This window comes from Saimiri boliviensis, chromosome 17, assembly GCF_048565385.1.
Source record: "Saimiri boliviensis isolate mSaiBol1 chromosome 17, mSaiBol1.pri, whole genome shotgun sequence".
Lineage (NCBI taxonomy): Eukaryota > Metazoa > Chordata > Mammalia > Primates > Cebidae > Saimiri > Saimiri boliviensis.
Genome location: NC_133465.1, coordinates 20,695,286 through 20,715,475, shown reverse-complemented (window position 1 = coordinate 20,715,475; position 20,190 = coordinate 20,695,286). Strand labels below are relative to the sequence as shown.

Sequence of the window (20,190 nt, the reverse complement as noted above, 5' to 3'; positions counted from 1 at the left end):
CGCCTGCTCTGCTTGGAGCCCTCCCCCCAGGGGCTGCTTCGCACCCGCACTGCTGGGAAAGGCGCCATGGCCGCAGTGTGCTCCACACCCTCCCTAGGTGCTGGTCACAGCCAGGCCCCTGAGGCCTCATAGGATGCTGCACTAGGGCCTCCTCCCTGCAGAGCGGGCCCATCTCACCATAGGGATCTGGCTGCAGCCACCACTCACCCTGCAGTCACCCCGCCAACCCTGTGAGCACTGAGGCTGGAAATAGCTGCCATTCCCGACCTTTCACCCAGGCTGCCCCTTCGAGGGCTCCAGTGGGGCTGGACCAGGCAGGAGGTGTTTCACAGGGTGAGAAAGTGGGTCTACCCACAAGTGTCCCTTTATCCAGGGCCTGGGACCCCAACCCAGCACCCTGCAGACAGGGCGTCTCTGTGACTCAGCCAGCTCAGTATTGGCACCTGAGCTCCTCCAGTCTGGGAGCCACCTCCTCACATGCTTCACCGCCGCCCACCCTACAGACACTGACTGCCCCTGCCCCCTCCCCTCTATCCACCCATCTGTACCTCCAGTTGGTCAGAGCCCTGGGCTAATTTCACACTGTGTTTGGGTCCCAGAAGAGGCTGAGGAGACACCAGACACCCGGAGCCACCCATTTATCCCTTCCACAGTAGCTGGCCCTGCCCAGCCCCAGGCCCCTCCCAGGCGGCCCCAGTCACCTGCCCAGCCATGCTCACTTGGGTTGGAGGGGAACAGAGAGGCTCACAGGCCCTGCCTTGGGGCCACACCAGCCTCTGCACACAAAGCCCAGCCCCAGGGGAGGCTGTGCCCTATGTAGTAAACTCTAACCCTGCAGAGTGGCTCTGCACAGCAGCCAGGGCTGGGTGCAGGCTGGGGCAGCCTTTAGAGGTGTGTGTGGAAGGAGCACGTGCAGGTGTTCGATAACCCAGGCATGGAGTACGTGCTTCTCCCAGGCTGTCTCTTCACTCCTGCCTTCCGGCTGGGAAGAGTTGTCTTCCTGTTTCACAGGGGAGGGAGGCACGGTTCAGGGTGGGTGAGGGGCAGCTCCAGGGCTGTGTGCTGGGAGGAAGGTTCAGGGCAGGTGAGGGATTGCTCCAGGGCTGTTTGCTGCTCCTGCCTGGCTGGGCTGGGAGTGCTGTGGTTCATGGACCCCTCAGTCAGCCCGTGTTGGGAGCCATCATCAAATCTACTTCACAGGGGATGAGACTTGGGCCTGGAGAAGGAAGTGACTTGCCAGAGTCATGGGGTAGGCAGGGAGCAGAGAGGCCAGTGGGACTCTGGGAGGCCTCGAGGGTGGCAGGAAGCCTCTGTTGTAACTGAGTGAGTTAGAAGCAAAGCACCACACTCTGAGTTCCAAATTAAGAGTTGTTTATTTGTCGGCCACAGAGAGATGGCTAACACTCAAAATTCTCTTGACCCCGAGGAAGGGGCTTGATTCCCCTTTCTACCTTGATGTAGGTAGGGGAGGGGGAGCCTAGCTGAAGCGGAACTGTACAGAGACAGAAAAGCAGGTTAGATAAGGAGGCTGGTAACCAGGAGCAGGAGGTTTCCAGGATTGCTGGTTGCCAAGGGTATTTCCATACAGTCATCAAGTGGGAGGGTAGCAGGGGGAACTTTCCATACACTCAATCCCCAAGGAGGGTATTCAGAGGAGCAGATAGACTTGCCAAGCAGGGCATGGTTACAGTGGCTACAGGAGCTGTGAACAGTGTGAACCACTCTCAACAGTTCAGAGCTTTGAGTGCAGTGGTTATAGGAGCTGTGAGCAGTGTGAATCACTCTGAACGGTTCAGAGCTATGAATGCAGTGGTTACAGTTGCTGTGAACAGTGTGAATCACTCTCAACAGTTCAGAGCTTTGAGTGCAGTGGTTACAGGAGCTGTGAACAGTGTGAATCACTCTCAACGGTTCAGAGCTTTGAGTGCAGTGGTTACAGGAGCTGTGAACAGTGTGAATCACTCAATGGTTCAGAGCTTTGAGTGCAGTGGTTACAGGAGCTGTGAACAGTGTGAATCACTCTTCATGGTTCAGAGTTTTGAGTGCAGTGGTTACAGGAGCTGTGAACAGTGTGAATCACTCTCAACGGTTCAGAGCTTTGAGTGCAGTGGTTACAGGAGCTGTGAACAGTGTGAATCACTCTTCATGGTTCAGAGTTTTGAGTGCAGCCTGACCCAGTAATGCACCTGAGGGGCCGAGGCACAGAGGGAGAAGCTAAGATGGAGTCAGTCAGGCTAGCAGAAGCTAGGTTATTATACCTAGAGGGCCAGTGCAGTTATTATACGCCGAGGACCCCACGTGGCTGCCGTTCTTCCTGAGCTTCGCCTGGGCTTGTGGCCTTGGTGGCACTCCTAGTCCCATTCTGTCATGTTGAGAAGCAAGCCATCATGGAAGAGGGGTAGGCACAGCAGGAAGGCGTCCACAGAGCCCTCCTGAGCCCAGAACTCCAGCCCTGGGTTACCAGGGTGAAGGGCACCCATCTATCCTGTCTTGATCCCATCCCAGTGGCAGGCAGATGTCAGCCCTTATGAGATCTTCGTAGTATTAAAATTCGCCTCTGTGTCCGGCCACGGCGGCTCACCCTGTCATCCCAGCAGTTTGGGAGGCTGAGGCGGGCTGATCACCTGAAGTCAGGAATTCGAGACCAGCCTGGCCAACATGGAGAAACCCCGTCTCTACTAAAAATACAAGGAGTAGCTGGGCATGGTGGCGGGTGCCTGTAATCTCAGCTACTCTGGAGGCAGAGGCAGAATTGCTTGAACCTGGGAGGTGGAGGTTGCAGTGAGCCGAGATTGGCCACCGCACTCTACTTTCCTGTGGTTTGCTGCAGGGAGCCGAGAGGGAGGCAGCACAGTGCTTGGCTTGGTCTGGGCCTCCCAGTGGGACTTAGATGGACGTGTTTGCCAGGTGCCCACGCTCTTTTATTGGCTCACATGGAGGCCTGAACTGGGTAAAGAGTGAAGAGGTGCTGAGTGGCCCTGCAGTGCTGGGAAGTGCTTGCTGCCTCCAGAATGGGGTGAGGGACAGACCCTCACTAACAGCCTTCCTAAGGATTCCTTTTGAGAAAGGACTGTACTTGCCTCAGAAACTGGTTAATTTTATGCCTCCTGCTCCCCACCATGGAAGGTCAGGAATACCCCAAGCCCTTTCTCTACAGGAGGGCTCAGGTGTTTCATTCCCTTCAGAGTATTTACATTTGCAGTGAAACAACCCCAGGGTAGGTTTCCAACTCCAGTTTCTGTTACCCACCAGTGAAAGTCCACAGTGCAAAGATTGGTCTCAGATGGCAGCTCTGGCTCGGTGCAGTGGCTCACGCCTGTAATCCCAGGACTTTCAGAGGCTGAGGTGGGTAGATCACTTGAGCCTAGGAGTTCGAGACCAGCCTGGGCAACATGGCGAAAACCCCCCTCTCCAAAATATGCAAAAACTAGCCAGGCATGGTGGTGCATGCCTGTAGTGCCAGCTACTTGGGAGGATAGCTTGAGCCCAGGAGGTGAGGCTGCAGTGAGCTATGATCGCACCACTGCACTCCAGCCTGGGTGACAGAATGAAACTCTGTCTCCCCGCCAAAAAAGAAAACAAGGTAGTTCCCTTACAAATCCTCTCTCCTTGGATTTCTGTGTTTGCCTTTGTAAGTGCACAAGGCTGTACCTGGTGTTAGGGAAATTGCCCTGGACAGCTGCTGGGCATGCAGGATAAGTGCCAGCTTCCTTCTCAGAGAAGTACAGGGAGGCAGTGTAAACCTGCATGGGCTTCAGCAGCCATGTCTTCTGAACTGGCCAGCTCTGCAGCTCCGGTCCCTCCTGAAACCACAGGGGTGGAGGTTGGAGGACACTGAGCTGTTTCTGTTTAAAACCATTCCAGAGCTGAAGTCCAGATTGGCCTCAGATAACCCACAGTGGGGCTGCAAATCATTGACAGTTGGTTACAAAAATAAACCATCAGAAGCTATGACATTTCTAGGCTGGACGCGGTGGCTCACATCTGTCATCTCAGCACTTTGGGAGGCCAAGGTGGGGGGGGATCACCTGAGGTCGAGTTTGAGACCAGCCTGGCCAACATGGTGAAACCAGGCACCCACTAAAAATGTTAAAAAAAAAAAAATAGCTGGGCATGGTGGCGGGCGCCTGTAATCCCAGCACTTTGGGAGGCGGATCACCTGAGGTCAGGAGTTTGAGACCAGCCTGGCCAACATGCCGAAATCCCGTCTCTACTAAAAATACAGAAATTAGCTGGGAGTGGTGATGGGCGCCTGTAATCCCAGCTACTTGGGAAGCTGAGGCAGGAGAACTGCTTGAACTTGGAAGGCAGAGGTTTCAGTGACCTGAGATTGCACCACTGCACTCCATCTCAAAAAAAAAAAAGGATGTGACATTTCCAAAATGCTGAGGATGTGTTAAAATGGCATTGATGCTAATAAATATGTGAATAACTAAATGCAGATGACTTACCTAGTGGTCTGGGGGGCGGATGCAAAGAGGGAATTTTACAAAACAGCCCCTTCCTCCCAGAGGCAGGGCAGGTCTCTGGTTCCCATGTTGGGCCCCCCTTTCCTCGGGAAAGCCTGTGCTTCAGGGTGAGGGAGCTGCCATGCCTGGGGAGCCAGGCCGGGGGCCTCTCCACCTCCTTTCTTTAAAGCTTGTTGGTTTTCTCTCCCTCCCGCCGACCTCAGGACGACATGACTGACTCCCTGCGAGACTACACCAACCTGCCCGAGGCTGCCCCTTTGCTCACCATCCTGGACATGTCGGCCCGGGCCAAGTATGTGATGGACGTGGAGGAGATCACCCCCGCCATCGTGGAGGCCTTTGTGAATGACTTCCTAGCAGAGAAGCTCAAGCCTGAGCCCATCTAGTGTGGCTGCGGCCTCCTGAGACATTATTTAAAACTCCGCCTTCTCCTCCTCCTCCCCTCCTTCCCTCCGCCCTTGGACCTACCCAGCGTGTCCCGAATCACACAACCCAAGTGTCCAACCTCTCTGTGGTGCCTTGTCTCTGCGTTAAACTCCTCAGCAGCACCCCGGGGTGCAGAATCCAGCAGCAGCAGAATCTGCCATGTTAGGAGGCTCCCGTGTTTGGGAGCATGGGATGGCCCAGCCCGGCCAGAGCAGGGATGGCATCGCTCTCGCAAAGTCAGTAGGGTTTGGTGAAGGCTCTGCCAGGGTCTTCTGGGGCAGAGTGAACGTGGAGGGCCAGTGGCCCAGGGCTCGGGAGCTGACTGTGGCACCAGCACGCACACGCAGCCCCGGACAGCCAGAGGGGAACCGCCGGGTGACACCTGTGTGACGGGAGCCGAGAAAGGGCCTGGGTCTCAGTGGCCTCAGCTTAGAGCTCGGGTGAGAACATCTTTTTCTGAGTGACACAGTCTTTCCAGGTCTGCGGGAAAGCAGCAGCCCATCCACGTGTTCCTGGGCAGGGCATCTCCAAATGCGGAAAGAAGCTTGTGGAGTTTCTTTTGGGTGAGAAAAAAGTGTAGCTAAGGTAATGGTTCATACAGTAACGGCTTGTTTTTATGGAGCTCCCACCTCGTGATGAGAGCTTCTTACTCCTTATCTTTCTTCCTTGACCTTGACCTTCCCCAAGTCTCCACCTGCTCATACAAACAGCTCCTACCATCTTAAAATTTTGTTGACAAATCCCTCTCCTTGGACATCTTCCCAGGAAACTTAGTCCAGGGTTCTTAGAGGAGCAGCTCGGGACCAGCACAGGCCTCTGACTCCACCCAGCTCTGTGCCGGAGGCCACTGAACTCTGCTGAGGTACCCATGCCCACGTTCCATTACCCCATCATTCCCCCCCTTTTTTTCCTTTTTGAGACGGAGTCTTGCTCTGTTGCCCAGACTGGAGTGCAATGGTGCAATCTTGGCTCACTGTAACCTCCGCCCCCAAGGTTCAAGCGATTCTCCTGCCTCAGCCTCACTCGTAGCTGGGATTACAGGCATGTACCACCATGCCCGGCTAATTTTTGCATTTTTAGTAGAGACGGGGTTTCACCATGTTAGGCTGGTCTGGAACTCCTGACCTCAAGTGATCTATTCATCTGGGCCTCTCAAAGTGCTGGGATTATAGGTGTGAGCCATCGTGCCTGGCCCCCTTTTCTTTTCTAAGCAGAACTACAAAGATGAGAAATTACCAGAAGCCTCGAATTTTCCTGAGCACCAGCAGGAGCTGTGCCGTAGGGTGGAGCGAGGGTGGAGGGCATGGCAGCCGCCAGTGGACCTCGAGGCCCAGGTAGCTTGCCGGCCTCTTAGGGGGCCTGACCTGACACTGAGAGAGAAACAGCAACTCTGTTCTCAGGACTGGGGATGGATGGCTTTGGCCTCAGTCAGGTGTCGGGGACTCAAAACAACTCTGGGCGTTACCCTTGGCTCCACTCAGGACTGCCAACCAAGACTTTATTTGGAAAATCCAGCCCCCACCCCTGAACGAGCTGTTGACACTTGCTCCTTGCTGAATTGGATTGTTGATTTGTAGTTGAGAGGTATAAAGTTAGTTGGCAGTTAGACTTGTGATGTGATGTTGCTGGCCTGAAATGCGATCGCTCAGTAGGAAATAAAGCAGGCATCTCTGGGCCTTTTCCACCACGGGGTCTTTCCTGTCCTTAGTAGCAAAAGGCTTTTTCGCTTGTGCTGTGCTCTGTCGGGTGGGTGGTGGAGGGCAGGGCATAGAGAGCCTCCCATCAGATACCTGGGGACTGTGTATGTGAAGTTCTGAGACCCGCATGACGTAGCTAGTCGTCCGTCGAAACTTCTTGGTGTCCAGCAGCCATGAAGCTCACTTGGATCGCAGTGCCAGACACAGATCCCTGCTGGAGCTCTGGCCACCATCTCTGCCGGTTGGACTTGGCCCTGGACGAAGGGTGAATCCTTAGGTTGCATACCTCATTGTGGACATTCTTACCCACTTCCTCCCTACAGAGGCCAAAGTGCTCTGAACCCCGAGAAAGCCGGCTGGGGAAACATGAGGAATCACACACAGGTCTCCTTGTGGAGAATGGGGCAAGAGTGAGAGACCCCGAAACCCAGCTAGTCGCAGGGCTCGGGACTTCTCTGGGGCTCTTCCAGCGCCTCCCTTAGGGGTCAGGGTGGATGGGAGTCCAAGATGAATGTGGCTGACCGGAATGTGGGCGATGGCAGATTTCTGTCTACGCCCTGTATCATGATGGCCTTGGAAGAAAGGTGGGTTCTCTTAGCAGCTGCTTACCTTTGCGGCAGAAGGAACAGAGTCCAGCGAGGGGTTGCTGTAAGTCATTGCAGCTGGTCTCGACACCAGAATTCCCCTTGCAGAGTGGATTTGTAGGTTCCTTAAGATCCGTGGGGGAGGTGTACTCCAAAGGTTCAGGGTTATACGGTGGCTACTTTGTGGGAAATCATTAGGGAAGAATCGCTTCTGAATGTTGGGGATCGATGGTGAGGGAGATGTAAAGGTCACTGATGCAGGCAGTGTGTGTGGCGTGATAATTCCCACCGAGCAGCTCCAGAGTACCTTGAGATTCTTGTTGCTAATTGGAAGCAGGTTAAACACCAGCTGTGACGGATTCAGGGGCTCCTCCAGCCGACAGGGAACCCATGCCCTGCAGGTGGAGGCCGGGGCAGCTGTCAAAATCCACCCGAGATCCACAGTGACTTCCAGATCCCATCTGCCCATTCTCACAGCAGAGATGAGGGTTATTTTCCTTTTCTTTACTTTTTTTTTTGAGACGGAGCCTCACTCTGTTGCCCAGGCTGGAGTGCAGTGGTGCGATCTCGGCTCACTGCAACCTTCACCTCCTGGGTTCAAGCGATTCTCCTGCCTCAGTCTCCCAAGTAGCTGGGACTACAGGCACGCACCACCACGCCCAGATAATTTTCATATTTTTAGTAGAGACGGGGTTTATCCATGTTGGCCAGGCTGGTCTTGATCTCCCGACCTCAGGTGATCCACCCACCTCAGCCTCCCAAAGTGCTGGGATTACAGGCGTGAGCCACTGCTCCCGGCCTGTTGTTGCTTTTTAACCTGTCTCCCAGCATTAAAAGTCTGTTTAAGAAAAAGGGTGTGTTTTCCACATTGAATTCCTAAATGGGGGAGGAAAAAGTAATTTAAAGAAAAGGGAAAAGCATATGTTTGGGACTGGCACGTCCGGTGACGAAAACCAGCTGCTCTTCCTGAGCGATTGACTTCCTGCTGTCCCTTTCGCCCCTTGGCATGTCCTTGAAGTCACTGATCAGAGCGCAGGGAGCCGGTTCTGTGCTGGCACCGGCCACGCTTCAGACAGTCACTTTCAGCCAGACTGTTTTTCCCTGTTGCCTAATTAAAGACACTGGAAAGCTGTTCTCCCTCCTGCTGCCTTGCTCTAGGACAGCAAACTGAATTCAGCAGCAGTGCAGCCTTAGCAGGATGGGCCCGGGAGCCGATCCGCGGGACCTAAGACGCGGTGGCGCGGCAGGCTCAGGACGAGAACCGCGATGCGTAGGAGGACGTGTGCGTGGAAACCCTGCACGCTGGGAACCGTAGCGCTGGGAGGGCGCCGTTGCCGGGCCAGGCCCATGCATGCCCGCTAGGGCTGGAGCGCCACTGTCGCACACGCTGCGGGTGGCCGTGCCTGTGGGCCCAGAGGTTCTGGAGTTCCGGACTGCCTCCTCCAGCTTCTCTCTGGAGGCTGCTTTGGGAGCCAAGGACTGAGCAGGTGGCCGTGAGCTCAGAAGGATCTTTCTAGTTTGCCCCGAAGCAGCTGAATGAAAGAGGTGCGCGCCAGCCTACAGGCCTCACGGCTGCTGCCAAGGCGGGAGCAGCTGCCTTGCTTCCTCCAGGCTGCTCAAGGGAAAATAAATTGGGAAGAAACAGCTGTTGACAGCTTCATGCTTAGTGCTGGGAATATAACATCAGGGTGTTGCAGGTACATCTATGAGGACATCAAGACAGGTGAGTAGGCCAACTGTCATCTCTCAAGGCATAAGTGTGGCTCACCCCTTCATGCTTTGAAATACTTCCCAAGCCAGAGAATGTGCTGGGAGGTTTGCGTGGAACTGTTGGGTTTCTGTTAATGCATGAAAGCCTCTGTTCCCAGTGTGCAACCCAGAGGCAGAGACAGCCTCTGGTCCGGATTCCTGGGTGCTCACGCCTCACATACATGAGTAAGTCTCCCACATGTGCTAGAACCAGGATACAGCAGGAGACATGACCCTAGGGCCCAGGGCCAAAAAATCAATCTCTCTTGACCGTCAGAGGACACGGAAATCCGTCCCCAGCCAGGGAAGAGCCACTCAGCAGGCTGGTGGTCAGTTGGTGTGCCCCACCCTTGGCCTCTCAGAGGAGCAGGCAGGGAGGCTGAGGCCAGACCTTGCTGCTGCCATCGGCTCCTCCCTCCCGACCTTGTTCCCTTCCTGCATTTTTCTTTTTTTAAGAAGAGTTTCACTCTCGTCACCCAGGCTGGAGTGCAGTGGTGCAGTCTCCACCTCCTGGATTCAAGCAGTTGTCCTGTCTCAGCCTCCTGAGTAGCTGGACTACAGGTGCTCACTAGCACGCTTGGCTAATTTTTGTATTTTTAATAGACGGAGTTTCACCATATTGACCAGGCTGGTCTCAAACTCTTGACCTTAGGTGATCTGCCTGCTTCAGCCTCCCAAAGTGCTGGGAATTACTGGCATGAAGCCACCACAGCCGGCCCCCTTCCTGCATCCTGAGGAAGCAGGAGCCTTGGCTGTGGCCCATACCAGCTCAGGCTGCAACTGAAAAAAGTGGCTTTTCTCTACAAGACAATCCAGGAAGCCGCATTTTGAGTGTGGTAAGAACAGGCCTGACCCCATCCATAAGGTATTGGGGATTCTCCGTCACGCTTGGCCGCCGAGTGTCACCCAGACTTCCTGAGGCTTTCAGGAGGACTTGGATTCACCTGCTGTCTCAGCTGCTAGATTGTAGCATGGCTCCTTAGTTCAGAGACATCAATCATCCTGAGCAGTAAACCAGCTCACCCCTTAACTTGGCTTCCAGCTTATTACAGGTGTGCACTCACTGCACTGATGAAAACGGGAAACACGGCGGGTGCAGTGGGAGGCCCGGAACTTTGGGAGGCCAAAGTAGGAGGATAGCTTGAGGCCAGGAGTTCAAGACCAGCCTAGGCAACATGGCAAGACTCCCATCTAAAAAAAAAAAAGAAAAGAAAAGAAAAAGAAAATAGAGGAAATACAATCGTGGAATTTTTTTTTTTTTTTGAGACGGAGTTTCGCCCTTGTTACCCAGGCTGGAGTGCAATGGCACGATCTCGGCTCACTGCAACCTCTGCCTCCTGGGCTCAGGCAATTCTCCTGCCTCAGCCTCCTGAGTAGCTGGGATTACAGGCACGTGCCACCATGCCCAGCTAATTTTTTGCACTTTTAGTAGAGACGGGGTTTCACCATGTTGACCAGGATGGTCTCGATCTCTCGACCTCGTGATCCACCCGCCTCGGCCTCCCAAAGTGCTGGGATTACAGGCGTGAGCCACCGCGCCCGGCCAATCGTGGAATTTTTAAGGTGGCAACATGTTTCCCTAAAAAACAAAAACAGGTGGGGCCAGGCGCGGTGGCTCACACTTGTAATCCCAGCACTTTGGGAGGCCGAGGCAGGTGGATCACGAGGTCAAGAGATCGAGACCATCCTGGTCAACATGGTGAAACCCCGTCTCTACTAAAAAATACAAAAAATTAGCTGGGCATGGTGGCACGTGCCTGTAATCCCAGCTACTCGGGAGGCTGAGGCAGGAGAATTGCCTGAACCCAGGAGGCAGAGGTTGCGGTGAGCCGAGATCAAGCCATCTCACTCCAGCCTGGGCAACAAGAGCGAAACTCCATCTCAAAAAAAAAAAAACAAAAACAGGTGGGTCTGTCAGGCCCGCTCCTGAGGGAGAGGTGGCTTGGTCAAGGGAGCCCTGGGCCCTGCAGTGCAGCTGGTGATTTTCAGCGCAAGTCCTGGAACCTTGGATGGGGTGTGCGTCTAGGGGCTGTGTGTGGTAGAAGGGTGACAGTGGGGCTAAGCGTGGTCTCGTATGGCTGGTGTGGACATCTGGGATTACTCAGCCCCGCAGCCAGCGGTGGAAGGTCCCAGGTGAACTGCAAGTCTGCAGAGAGCTGTGTCTCCTCTGGACCTTACTGGCCAGGGTCCCAGCCAGGAGCCTGGGTGGGGGCAAAGGAGAGTGATTTCAGCACCTTCTGCCCTGGAGCAGGAACCAAAGGGCCGGCCGGTGGGCATCCATCGTGAGCTCCAGGCACATCTGGACGTCCATGCTTTGCCCAGCATTGCTTTTTCAGAGGCTCCAGGCATGGAGAAAAGTTGTGCTGGGTTTTCCTGCCCCTTCCCGTTTCTGTCCTCTCGTTCCCATGCCCTCCCGTGCTCCAGGTTCTTTCTGCTGCTGAGATCGTGTGGGGCAGTCGGGACGGGTCTTCAGCGTTCGCACCCTGGAGCACAGACAGCTTGGAAAACACTCTCTGGTGGGTGCGACTCCATCCTCATTTCCTCCCTTTTCAAGGATTTAAATCTAGAAAACTCGAAGCCCTGCCCTTCAGCACTGGGTGGTTTTGGAGGCATAGCCTGCCCCCTCCCGGCAGACGCCACCGTGACAGCGACGTTGCCACACAAAGACGCAGGAGCCTGGCCAGCGTCGACAGGGTCTGTCTCTGTCTGTCTGTCTTTCTCTCTCTCTCTCTCTCTCCTCTCTCTCTCGGCCAAGCAGTGTTTTCCCTGCCAAATGTTACTCGTTTTTGTTCCTGTTTACTGGGGAAATGGTCACAGAACAAATGGCCTCAAACGTAGTGTTTTCCAGTATCACTCAGCAAGTAACAACCATCTGCTCCCCTGTATTCACTGAAGAAAGGACATCGCCTCTAGTCTGCACCCTCCCTCACCTCCTACTAAATTATACCCATGAATACATAAAGTGAACTCAAGACACTGCACCTAAGGCATGGACTCTAAAGCAATGGGGTGTGAATTTCTTTTTCCTCTTACACCCAGGAGGATAAAAGGGGCGTAGAATAATTTGCCAGTGTTTTACATGGTTTTTCTAAACAAGGATAAGAAAATATATGGTTTATTCTTTCATTGTTATTTTGTAACAAAAATCAGTGGGAGTATAAGCCAGGGAACCAATCACAGGAGACTGGTTTCAGGCTGGAAAGGTGTGAGCTTCCTTCCTGTGACTCTTGCCTGAGTTGTCTAGGGAGACTGGAGCGAATGAATTTGCGTTCTTCAGCCGCCTTTCAGCCTGTCCGCGTCAACTCTGCAGTGAAGCCGCAGGCTCTGCCCGGCCTTTGTGAGCAGTGGTGTGTGGTGGGCTGTGGTGTGTGTGCAGCTCTAGGAAGACCCAGACCCCAGCAGGGCTCCGGAGCAGATGTTCAGGCTGCCCAGCCAGGGAGGATCCCTGCACACACCCCTCCTCTGAGACATCCCAAATCGAGCCCAACATGCCCCTCGGCACATGCATCATGCCTGGTCATTTGCTTCCCCGAGAGGAAGTTTTACTAGGAAGTGGGGAGAGCAGAAGGGGTGGGGGCAAGGATTCTCCTGGGCACAGCAGCAACACACTTGCCCTCCCTAAGTGAGCAGCTGAGGGACTCCCAGACTCCACACCATCACAGGAGCCGCTGGGCAGGAGGCTGTGGGGAAACGACACTCCAGTGCCGCCTCCAGCTGCAACCATGTACTGTGTGGACAAAAAGCAGTGCTTAAAGTCAGTCCCATCCTCCACCCACCCCGTTCCCACAGTCCCTTATAAATACAGCGATTGCCATCAGCTCTTGCCCCGACAGCCTGGCTACATCCTGGCTTAGCCCCTGGTAGACAAAGACCCAGCTTGCCCTGGTCCCCCCCAGGCTGAGAGAACAGCGGGGGGCCTCCTGCCGTGTTGTACTGTGGTCTCTAAGCATCAGGGAGGAGGTGTAGGTGAGCATCACAGTTCACCACGGGAAGGACTAACAGGGAGCCAGAAAACAGTGACGCTTCCTGGACAAATGCTGGGTCAGGCTGCAGACTTTGATATTCTGCAAAGTCCTCAAAAAGGTATCTGCAGAGGTGCCAAGGCGATCTGACACGGCCTGTTGACCCAAGCTGTTTCTACGGCTACACAGTGGCTCAGTGAAGGCCTGAACGATCTCAAACCGACAATCTGAGCCCAGAGAAGAGCTACCGGATGCCGTGCCCCCAGCCCCCCTCCCTCAGCCATGGCCTCCTCACAGGCCAAGCATGGCACAGGCACTGAGACACACCAGTCTCACAAAGGCAACTTTTAATGTCCGCTACTCATCGTTCACTTTCCACCAACCAGTGATGAGCTGTGAGTGGTGTGGCCGAGACCTACAACTCGTGATCACAAACACCCACCAGCTGGTGGAGGGGACTCCTCCCTGCCCAGGAAACACCCACCAGCTGGTGGAGAGGACTCCTCCCTGCCCAGGAAACACCCACCAGCTGGTGGAGAGGACTACTCCCTGCCCAGGAGGATGCCTCAGGAACTTTCCGGCCACGAAATGCTTCTTGGTGGACAATGTTTAAAAACACACAGAGCCACGTGGATCATCTATCTGTGTTGTCACCAAGGAAAAAGATTAAAACCTCGAGATCAGTGATATGACGGGAGGCCTCAGGAAGAACTCTGACCTGTTCCATCCGAGGAAGTTCTTATTTTTCCTCTAACCATATGATGGCATCACACCTGCCCCTGGACATGGGCCACAGTCACCGACTCTGCCGGCCTCCTCACTCACGGCGTGCAGGTGCAGCGGGAGCTGGAGGCGTCCTCGGGCAGAACTCGCTTCTGCGTCCTTCTCAGTGGGGACTCCTGTGCAGGTGCTCCGCCCTCACCCGCAGCTGTCTCCTCCCTTCGAAAAGCAGGATGCTCGCCGCCATGGCCGAGTTGAGGCTGTCCACGCCGGGCACGACAGGGATCAGCAGCCGCTTGCCACCAGTGCTCTCGGCCAACTCTAGGGACTCCAAGCTCACGCCGTGGGTCTCCCCACCCACCACCACTGCCGCCGGCGCCTCGGTCCAGTCCAAGTCGTAACTCTGAACCTCGACCTCGGGCAGCCAATCCTGACTGGCCCCAGTTTCTCCATCTTCCTCCTCCTCATACCTGTGAGACTTGAGGGCTCGCCGGTCACACACCCAGCCGTGGTCACTGGCTTTAGTAGACATCTGAGCCTGGGCGTAACGGCCACAGTTGTCAGCCACATAGACACGGGTGTCACGGGGCAGGTAATTGGGCACAGTTTCCCACTCCAGATTGTTGATGATGGGCACCTGGAAATGTGCGCTCATACCCGCCCTGAGCACTTTGGGCTCCCAGGCATCCACGCAGCCTAGAAAATAAAAAGACAAGGTACAATCAAGATTTTACAGATCTTCTCAGACCAGGGGACTCTGGAGTAAGATTAATTTTGGATCAGAAGATAAAGAGACTTTCTTCTATGGTAGACTTCTTGAGAGCTGGGACCTCTGCCTCTGACTGTGACAGCATCCAGTAAAGCGACTATCGGAGTCACTCCCGCTAGTGCTGAAAAGACTGCATCCATCCCTTCAGCATCCTCCATACACACGGGTCAGACACTGCGCGGAAGATGCAGAGGATTAAAGTTCCAAACCCCAACCCCAAGGAACTCACGGTATAGTGGGTGGTGGCCCTGGGGTATTTAAACAGATGACTACAGTATCAGTAGGAACTGATGTAAAGGAAGCAGGAACACAGTCACAGAAAACCCATGGATAAAGCAGGGCAACGAGGAAAACCATCCAAAAGACCAGGACATCGAGCTGGCTCTTGAATGACAGGACATTTCAGAGGAAGGCGCAGGCAAAGGACAAAGCTAGGGAAGGAAGGGGGAGAGTGGCAGTGCCTAAGGACGGCAAGCAAGGTGAGCCTGCCAGTCAACGCGGGGGGTGTGTGTCGGCACAGGAGGTGAGCCTGCCAATCAACGGGTGGGGTGTGTCGGCACAGGACGTGAGCCTGCCAATCAGTGGTCGGGTGTGTCGGCACAGGACGTGAGCCTGCCAATCAGCAGTGGGGTGTCGCGGTACAGGAGGTGAGCCTGCCAGTCAGCGGGTGGGGTGTGTCGGCGCAGGAGGTGAGCCTGCCAATCAACAGGTGGGGTGTAGCTGCACAGGAGGCGGGCAGGCCAATACAAAGGAGGCCATGTGTGGGACGTTGGGGACTTGGACATTTCATCAGAAGGCAGTGTCATGCGGTTGAGGATCTTAAGCAAAGCCGTGACAGAATCAGCTTCTTTCATGAAGCCCCACCGGGCTTGTCTTCCGCCTGCACTGGAGCAGGGGAGGCACTAGAGATTGGCCTTTCCCAGGTCCACTCCTTGCCCCCGGCAGGCTGGGGGAGCAGTCCAGGTGGGCCTCACAGTGACTGCATCGCCTGCCACCATCCCCTGGCAACCTGTCTGTGCACATCTCCCCTGACAAGTCATTTTAAAAGTTCATTTGTCAAAGCTCAGGACAGACTAACCAGGCAAACCAGCCAGTAAAAGGAGAATGAGACACAGGATGTAACAGTGCCCGCACCCCCACCACGGGCTTTCCTGCTCCCTGCAGCAAACCAGAGTCGGGAGCTGGGCCATATGCCAAGAGGTTGGGGAAAGGGACCTGAGATGGGCCCAGCTGTGTGAGAGGAGCAGCCAAGGCCACCCCTCTGCCTGGTGGAGCTTCTCCCGTTGTCCTCCTGCCCTGGGCACTGGGCACCACACCAAGTATTTCCTACTTTCTTTCCCTGTTTCTTACCCATGTAAAAACTGTACTGCTTGGATTATTTAGATTTCCAAATCCCACAACAGCTATCAGGACACTAAATAATGGGGCAAGTCAGCAGGGTACCGATCTTGGAACCCCAGCACTCAGCTCTCACACTGGCATAGAAACGTACTCCAACAAGGGTGAGTGAGTCTCAACAATAGGTGCCTCTATTAGTTTGCTCTTATTGGTGACTTGGGTGTCTCTGATGAAGGATGTGCCTTCTGCCCCAAGGTGTAATAGACATTGTAGGCATGCCCCAACTGTTAGGCAAGTTTAGAACTCTGTTTAGAACAAGCCTATTCATCCCCATTTCTGATGGGAAGAGACAAAATGTAATGAAACTAGTCTGTGTGTACGCATGTGACCCATGCTGAGGCTAAGGGAAATGAATCGCAACTACAGAATCACATGCTGTTGACATGGTGCCTTTCACAGGATTCAGAATTTAAGAGTTAGGAACATCTCGTAGACTCAACAATTTGTGAACTCAAGATCATTAAATAAAGAAGCAGAAACCAAGCGTTAAAATTGGCATCTATTTCTTTTCTGTAATTGATTTGAGGTCCTTTAATAGCCTAACAGGTTTCATGATAATTTTAAAGATAATAAACACTGGCTGGATACAGCAGCTAACATCTATCATCTCAGCACTTTATGAGGCTGAGGCAGGAGGATCCCTTAAGCTTAGGAGTTCGAGATCAGTCTGGGCAACATGGCAAGACCCTGTCTCTACAAAAAAATGTAATTTTTCAAAAAGAGAATCAACGTTTACTGAGTTACTTGTGTGCTAGGCACAGGGGGTGTGGTGTGAAGACAACACTGAATTACTTGTGTGCCAGGCACAGAAGGTGAGGTGTGAAGTATCTGATGTGCTTCAACTCACTTAGTCCTCACAATGACCAGTGAGATTGCTACTGCTCCCACTTCACACACGAGGACGCTGACGCTGAAGGGACTCCTGCTCAGGGCTACAGCTAGCGAAGGCAGACCCAAGATGAAACCTGTGTCTATATGCCCAGAGCCCCAGCTCACCTAACAATGGCCAACTTGGCTGGGCAGGGTGGCCCTGCCTGTAGTTCCAGCACTTTGGGAGGCTGAGGCAGGAGGACTGCTCGAGCCAGAGCCAGTTCAACCCCAGCCTGGGTTACACAGTAAGACCCCCATCGCTTAAAAATAAATAACGAATCCACCTAGTAACACGTTTTTTGTTTTTAGACAAGGTCTTACTCTGTCACTGGAGTACAGTGATGAGCTCACTGCAACCTTGACATCCCAGGCTCAAGCGATCCTCCCACCTCAGCCTCCCAAGTTGCTGGGATTATGGGCACACACCACCACACCAAGTTAATTATTTTTTTTGTAGAGACAACATCTCACTATGTTGCCCAGGCTGGTCCTGAACTCTTGTGCTCAAGTGACCCTCCCCCCTTGGCTGCCAAGGGCTAGATTACAGGTGTGAGCCGCCATGCCTGGCCTTTGGTGCTCTTACCTTTGGTGAGTAACACTTTGCTGCAGCCTGCCCCAGCTGCAGATCTCAGAATTGTCCCCAGGTTCCCAGGGTCACGGAGATTGTCACAAATCAATAATAAAGGCAGTGAATGCTGAAGCTGAGTCTTTGGATATGTCATCTTAACATGGTCAGGTTTGGCAAAAATCCCTGAGGAAACAAAACAGATGGTTCACTTGTGTGGTGTGGGCATGGGGAAGAGCCTGGCTTTTCATTCACTTGTGTGGTGTGGGCATGGGGAATAGTCTAATTTTTCATTTACTTGTGTGGGCATGGGGAATAGTCTGACTTTTCATTCACTTGTGTGGTGTGGACATGGGGAATAGTCTGATATTTTATTTACTTGTGTGGGCATGGGGAATAGTCTGACTTTTCATTTACTTAACAATCTTTATGTGGTCTTAGTTACATAAAAATACATGAATATGGGCTGGGCACAGTGGCTCACACCTGTAATCCCAGCACTTTGGGAGGCCAAGGCGGGTGGATCACCGGATGTCAGGAGTTTGAGACCAGCCTGGCCAACATGGTGAAACCCTGTCTCTACTAAAAATACAAAAATTCGCCAGGCGTGGTGGCCTGTGCTTATAGTCCCAGCTAATCAGGAGGCGAGAGAATTCTCCTGAGGCAGGAGAATTTCTTGAACCCAGGAGTCGGAGGTTGCAGTGAGCCAAGATTGTGCCACTGCTCTCCAGCCTGGGCGACAGAGCCAGACTCCATCTAAGAAAAAAGAAATCGGCAGGGCGCGGTGGCTCAAGCCTGTAATCCCAGCACTTTGGGAGGCCGAGGCAGGTGGATCACGAGGTCGAGAGATCGAGACCATCCTGGTCAACATGGTGAAACCCCGTCTCTACTAAAAATACAAAAAATTACCTGGGCATGGTGGCACGTGCCTGTAATCCCAGCTACTCAGGAGGCTGAGGCAGGAGAATTGCCTGAACCCAGGAGGCGGAGGTTGCGGTGAGCCAAGATCGCGCCATTGCACTCCAGCCTGGGTAACAAGAGCAAAACTCCGTCTCAAAAAAAAAAAAAAAAAAAAAAAAAAGAAAAAAGAAATCTAAAATATAGTAACATAAGGATAAGCTCAATAATATAAAGATTTTAAAGCCAGTAAATGATGAAAGCAGTCATAATGATGAACTGCAGGATGGGCTGGCCACTGTTAGCATACTTGCCCCAAGTGACAAGCACAGTGGAAATGAAGACACTTTCACTGAAGCATAGAGTGGGATTAGAGGGGTGTAGCTAAAGAGAATACAGTTACCTAGTATGAGTAACTCTAAGTACTTTAGTAATCCAAGTCCCCATCCTAGGATCTAAGAACTCTGAGTATAGAGGCGCAGATACCTGTGACTCACTGGATTAGAGACAAGAGATGGCCCCCCAGAATCTCCTCTCCCAACAGTTCAAATACTCAGTTTTCATATCAGAAATAAAACTTCAATGTCAAAAATGTATGAAGAACTCATATTTAGACAAAAGATTTTGTAATTGCTAATTGACATCAGAGTTAAATAAAACCTTAAGTTAGATTCAGCCAAATGAAGAAACAGCCTAGAAGACAAGGTTCTGTTCATGGGCTCAACAGGGCAATAAATTGTGGCTTATACCTCACTTCTTAGATCTGCTTCTAGAAGGAGCTGAGAGTTACCACCACATGGGCAGAGGTTTTGCAAAAAACAAAGGGCTAAATCTTTTAGTCAACATTTCCTTAATTTTTAATCTGACAAAAAAAGTTGAAGTAATCTAAAAAATTAAGATTTGAGGAATAGTAGTTCTTCCTAGAGACTAAAGAGCGACAATGCAAAGACAGTGAAAAACAATTTCAATTTTCATTGAAAACACTCTAAGATACACAGGTTTGAGAATTATATTTCTCTAATTGTAACATTTTAAGTTTAGTTTCAGTGAAATCTGCTGTCCTAACACAAGTATGAGCAATTAATCCTAGGTCTCGACACCTTAAGACACACTGTGTAATCACTGACCCATTATTCCTTGCGGCGTTACTAGGTCGGACCAATCCTTGATATCTTCAAATTTCACCTTAATGAGGCTGACACCTTTCAGCTTATCGACTGGCAGCTCCTTTAGGTATTCTACACGGCTAAAGAAGAAAACCTTTGGCACAGCTCCAGCCTTGAGAGCGTCTGCGATAAGCCTGCGACCCTCCAGCAGGATCTTCCCATGTTTTTCCCGAAATGGCCTGGACTTGACTATTGTCATCACACTGCTGTAGATGGAAATAAAAAGGCAGGTAATTATCAACATCCTTGTTACTGAGACAAGCTTAGCTGTAACAGAAATAAAGAGCTAAGGAGAGGGCTCCCGCCTGTAATCGCAGCACTTTGGGAGGCCGAGGCGGGCGAATCACCTGAGGTCAGGAGTTCGAGACCAGCCTGGGCAACACGGTGAAACAACAACAACAAAGAGCTAAGGAGAGACCGACGCTAATTCCAAAGACACTCATTCGGCTCTCTGTGCAAAATAAAAATCCAGCGGCCTGTACTGGAAGAAGTCCTTCATCGGGAGACGGAGGTTAAGATTCCGCTGTGAGAGGGGAAGGGAAACGAGAACATTCGACAGGGCTCAAAAACACATCACCTCAGCCTCCTGTCCCCGGGAAAAGCCTTATCGTAGCGAAGCCCAGACTCTTTCCAGGTGCTGGGAGTGTGGGATGGGGACACCTCAAGCGGCTGTTTCTCTTGTGGCTCGTGGGCACTGGCTTCAGATGCTGCCTTGCGGGGCTGCTTCACAGGAGCACGCTTCCGTTCCACCACCTCTCCGGAAGGAAACACCACTTTCACTGGGCTCCGCCGCAGCGCCCGGACCCAGCGCCTCGCGCCAAGGTCCCAAGCCTGGACCACCTGCAGCAATGGTATCAAGGCAAACCGCGCGGGTTTCCCCAGCGAGGCCATCTTCCCCGAGACCTGGGCTGCGTCACG

The 20,190-nt window shown here is 53.0% G+C and overlaps 2 protein-coding genes across 2 annotated transcripts in view; one reads left to right on the top strand and one right to left on the bottom strand.

Moving 5' to 3' along the window:
• Positions 1-6,582, top strand: part of NXN (nucleoredoxin) — a 164,337-nt gene extending 157,755 nt beyond the window's left edge. Inside the window, exon 8 of the mRNA XM_039476541.2 lies at positions 4,673-6,582. Within this exon, the coding sequence (XP_039332475.1) occupies positions 4,673-4,855 (183 nt within the window). The 3' untranslated portion in view covers positions 4,856-6,582. The remainder of the gene's footprint in view (positions 1-4,672) is intronic.
• A 6,637-nt stretch (positions 6,583-13,219) lies between these two features.
• MRM3 (mitochondrial rRNA methyltransferase 3) lies at positions 13,220-20,186 on the bottom strand. Its single transcript, XM_074388332.1, has 4 exons — positions 19,850-20,186; positions 19,234-19,478; positions 17,228-17,395; positions 13,220-14,303 (listed from the first exon to the last, which is right to left on the bottom strand). The coding sequence occupies exons 1-4, from the start codon at positions 20,161-20,163 to the stop codon at positions 13,774-13,776; spliced, it is 1,257 nt and encodes a 418-aa protein (XP_074244433.1). The 5' UTR covers positions 20,164-20,186; the 3' UTR covers positions 13,220-13,773.
• Positions 20,187-20,190: the final 4 nt, after the last annotated feature.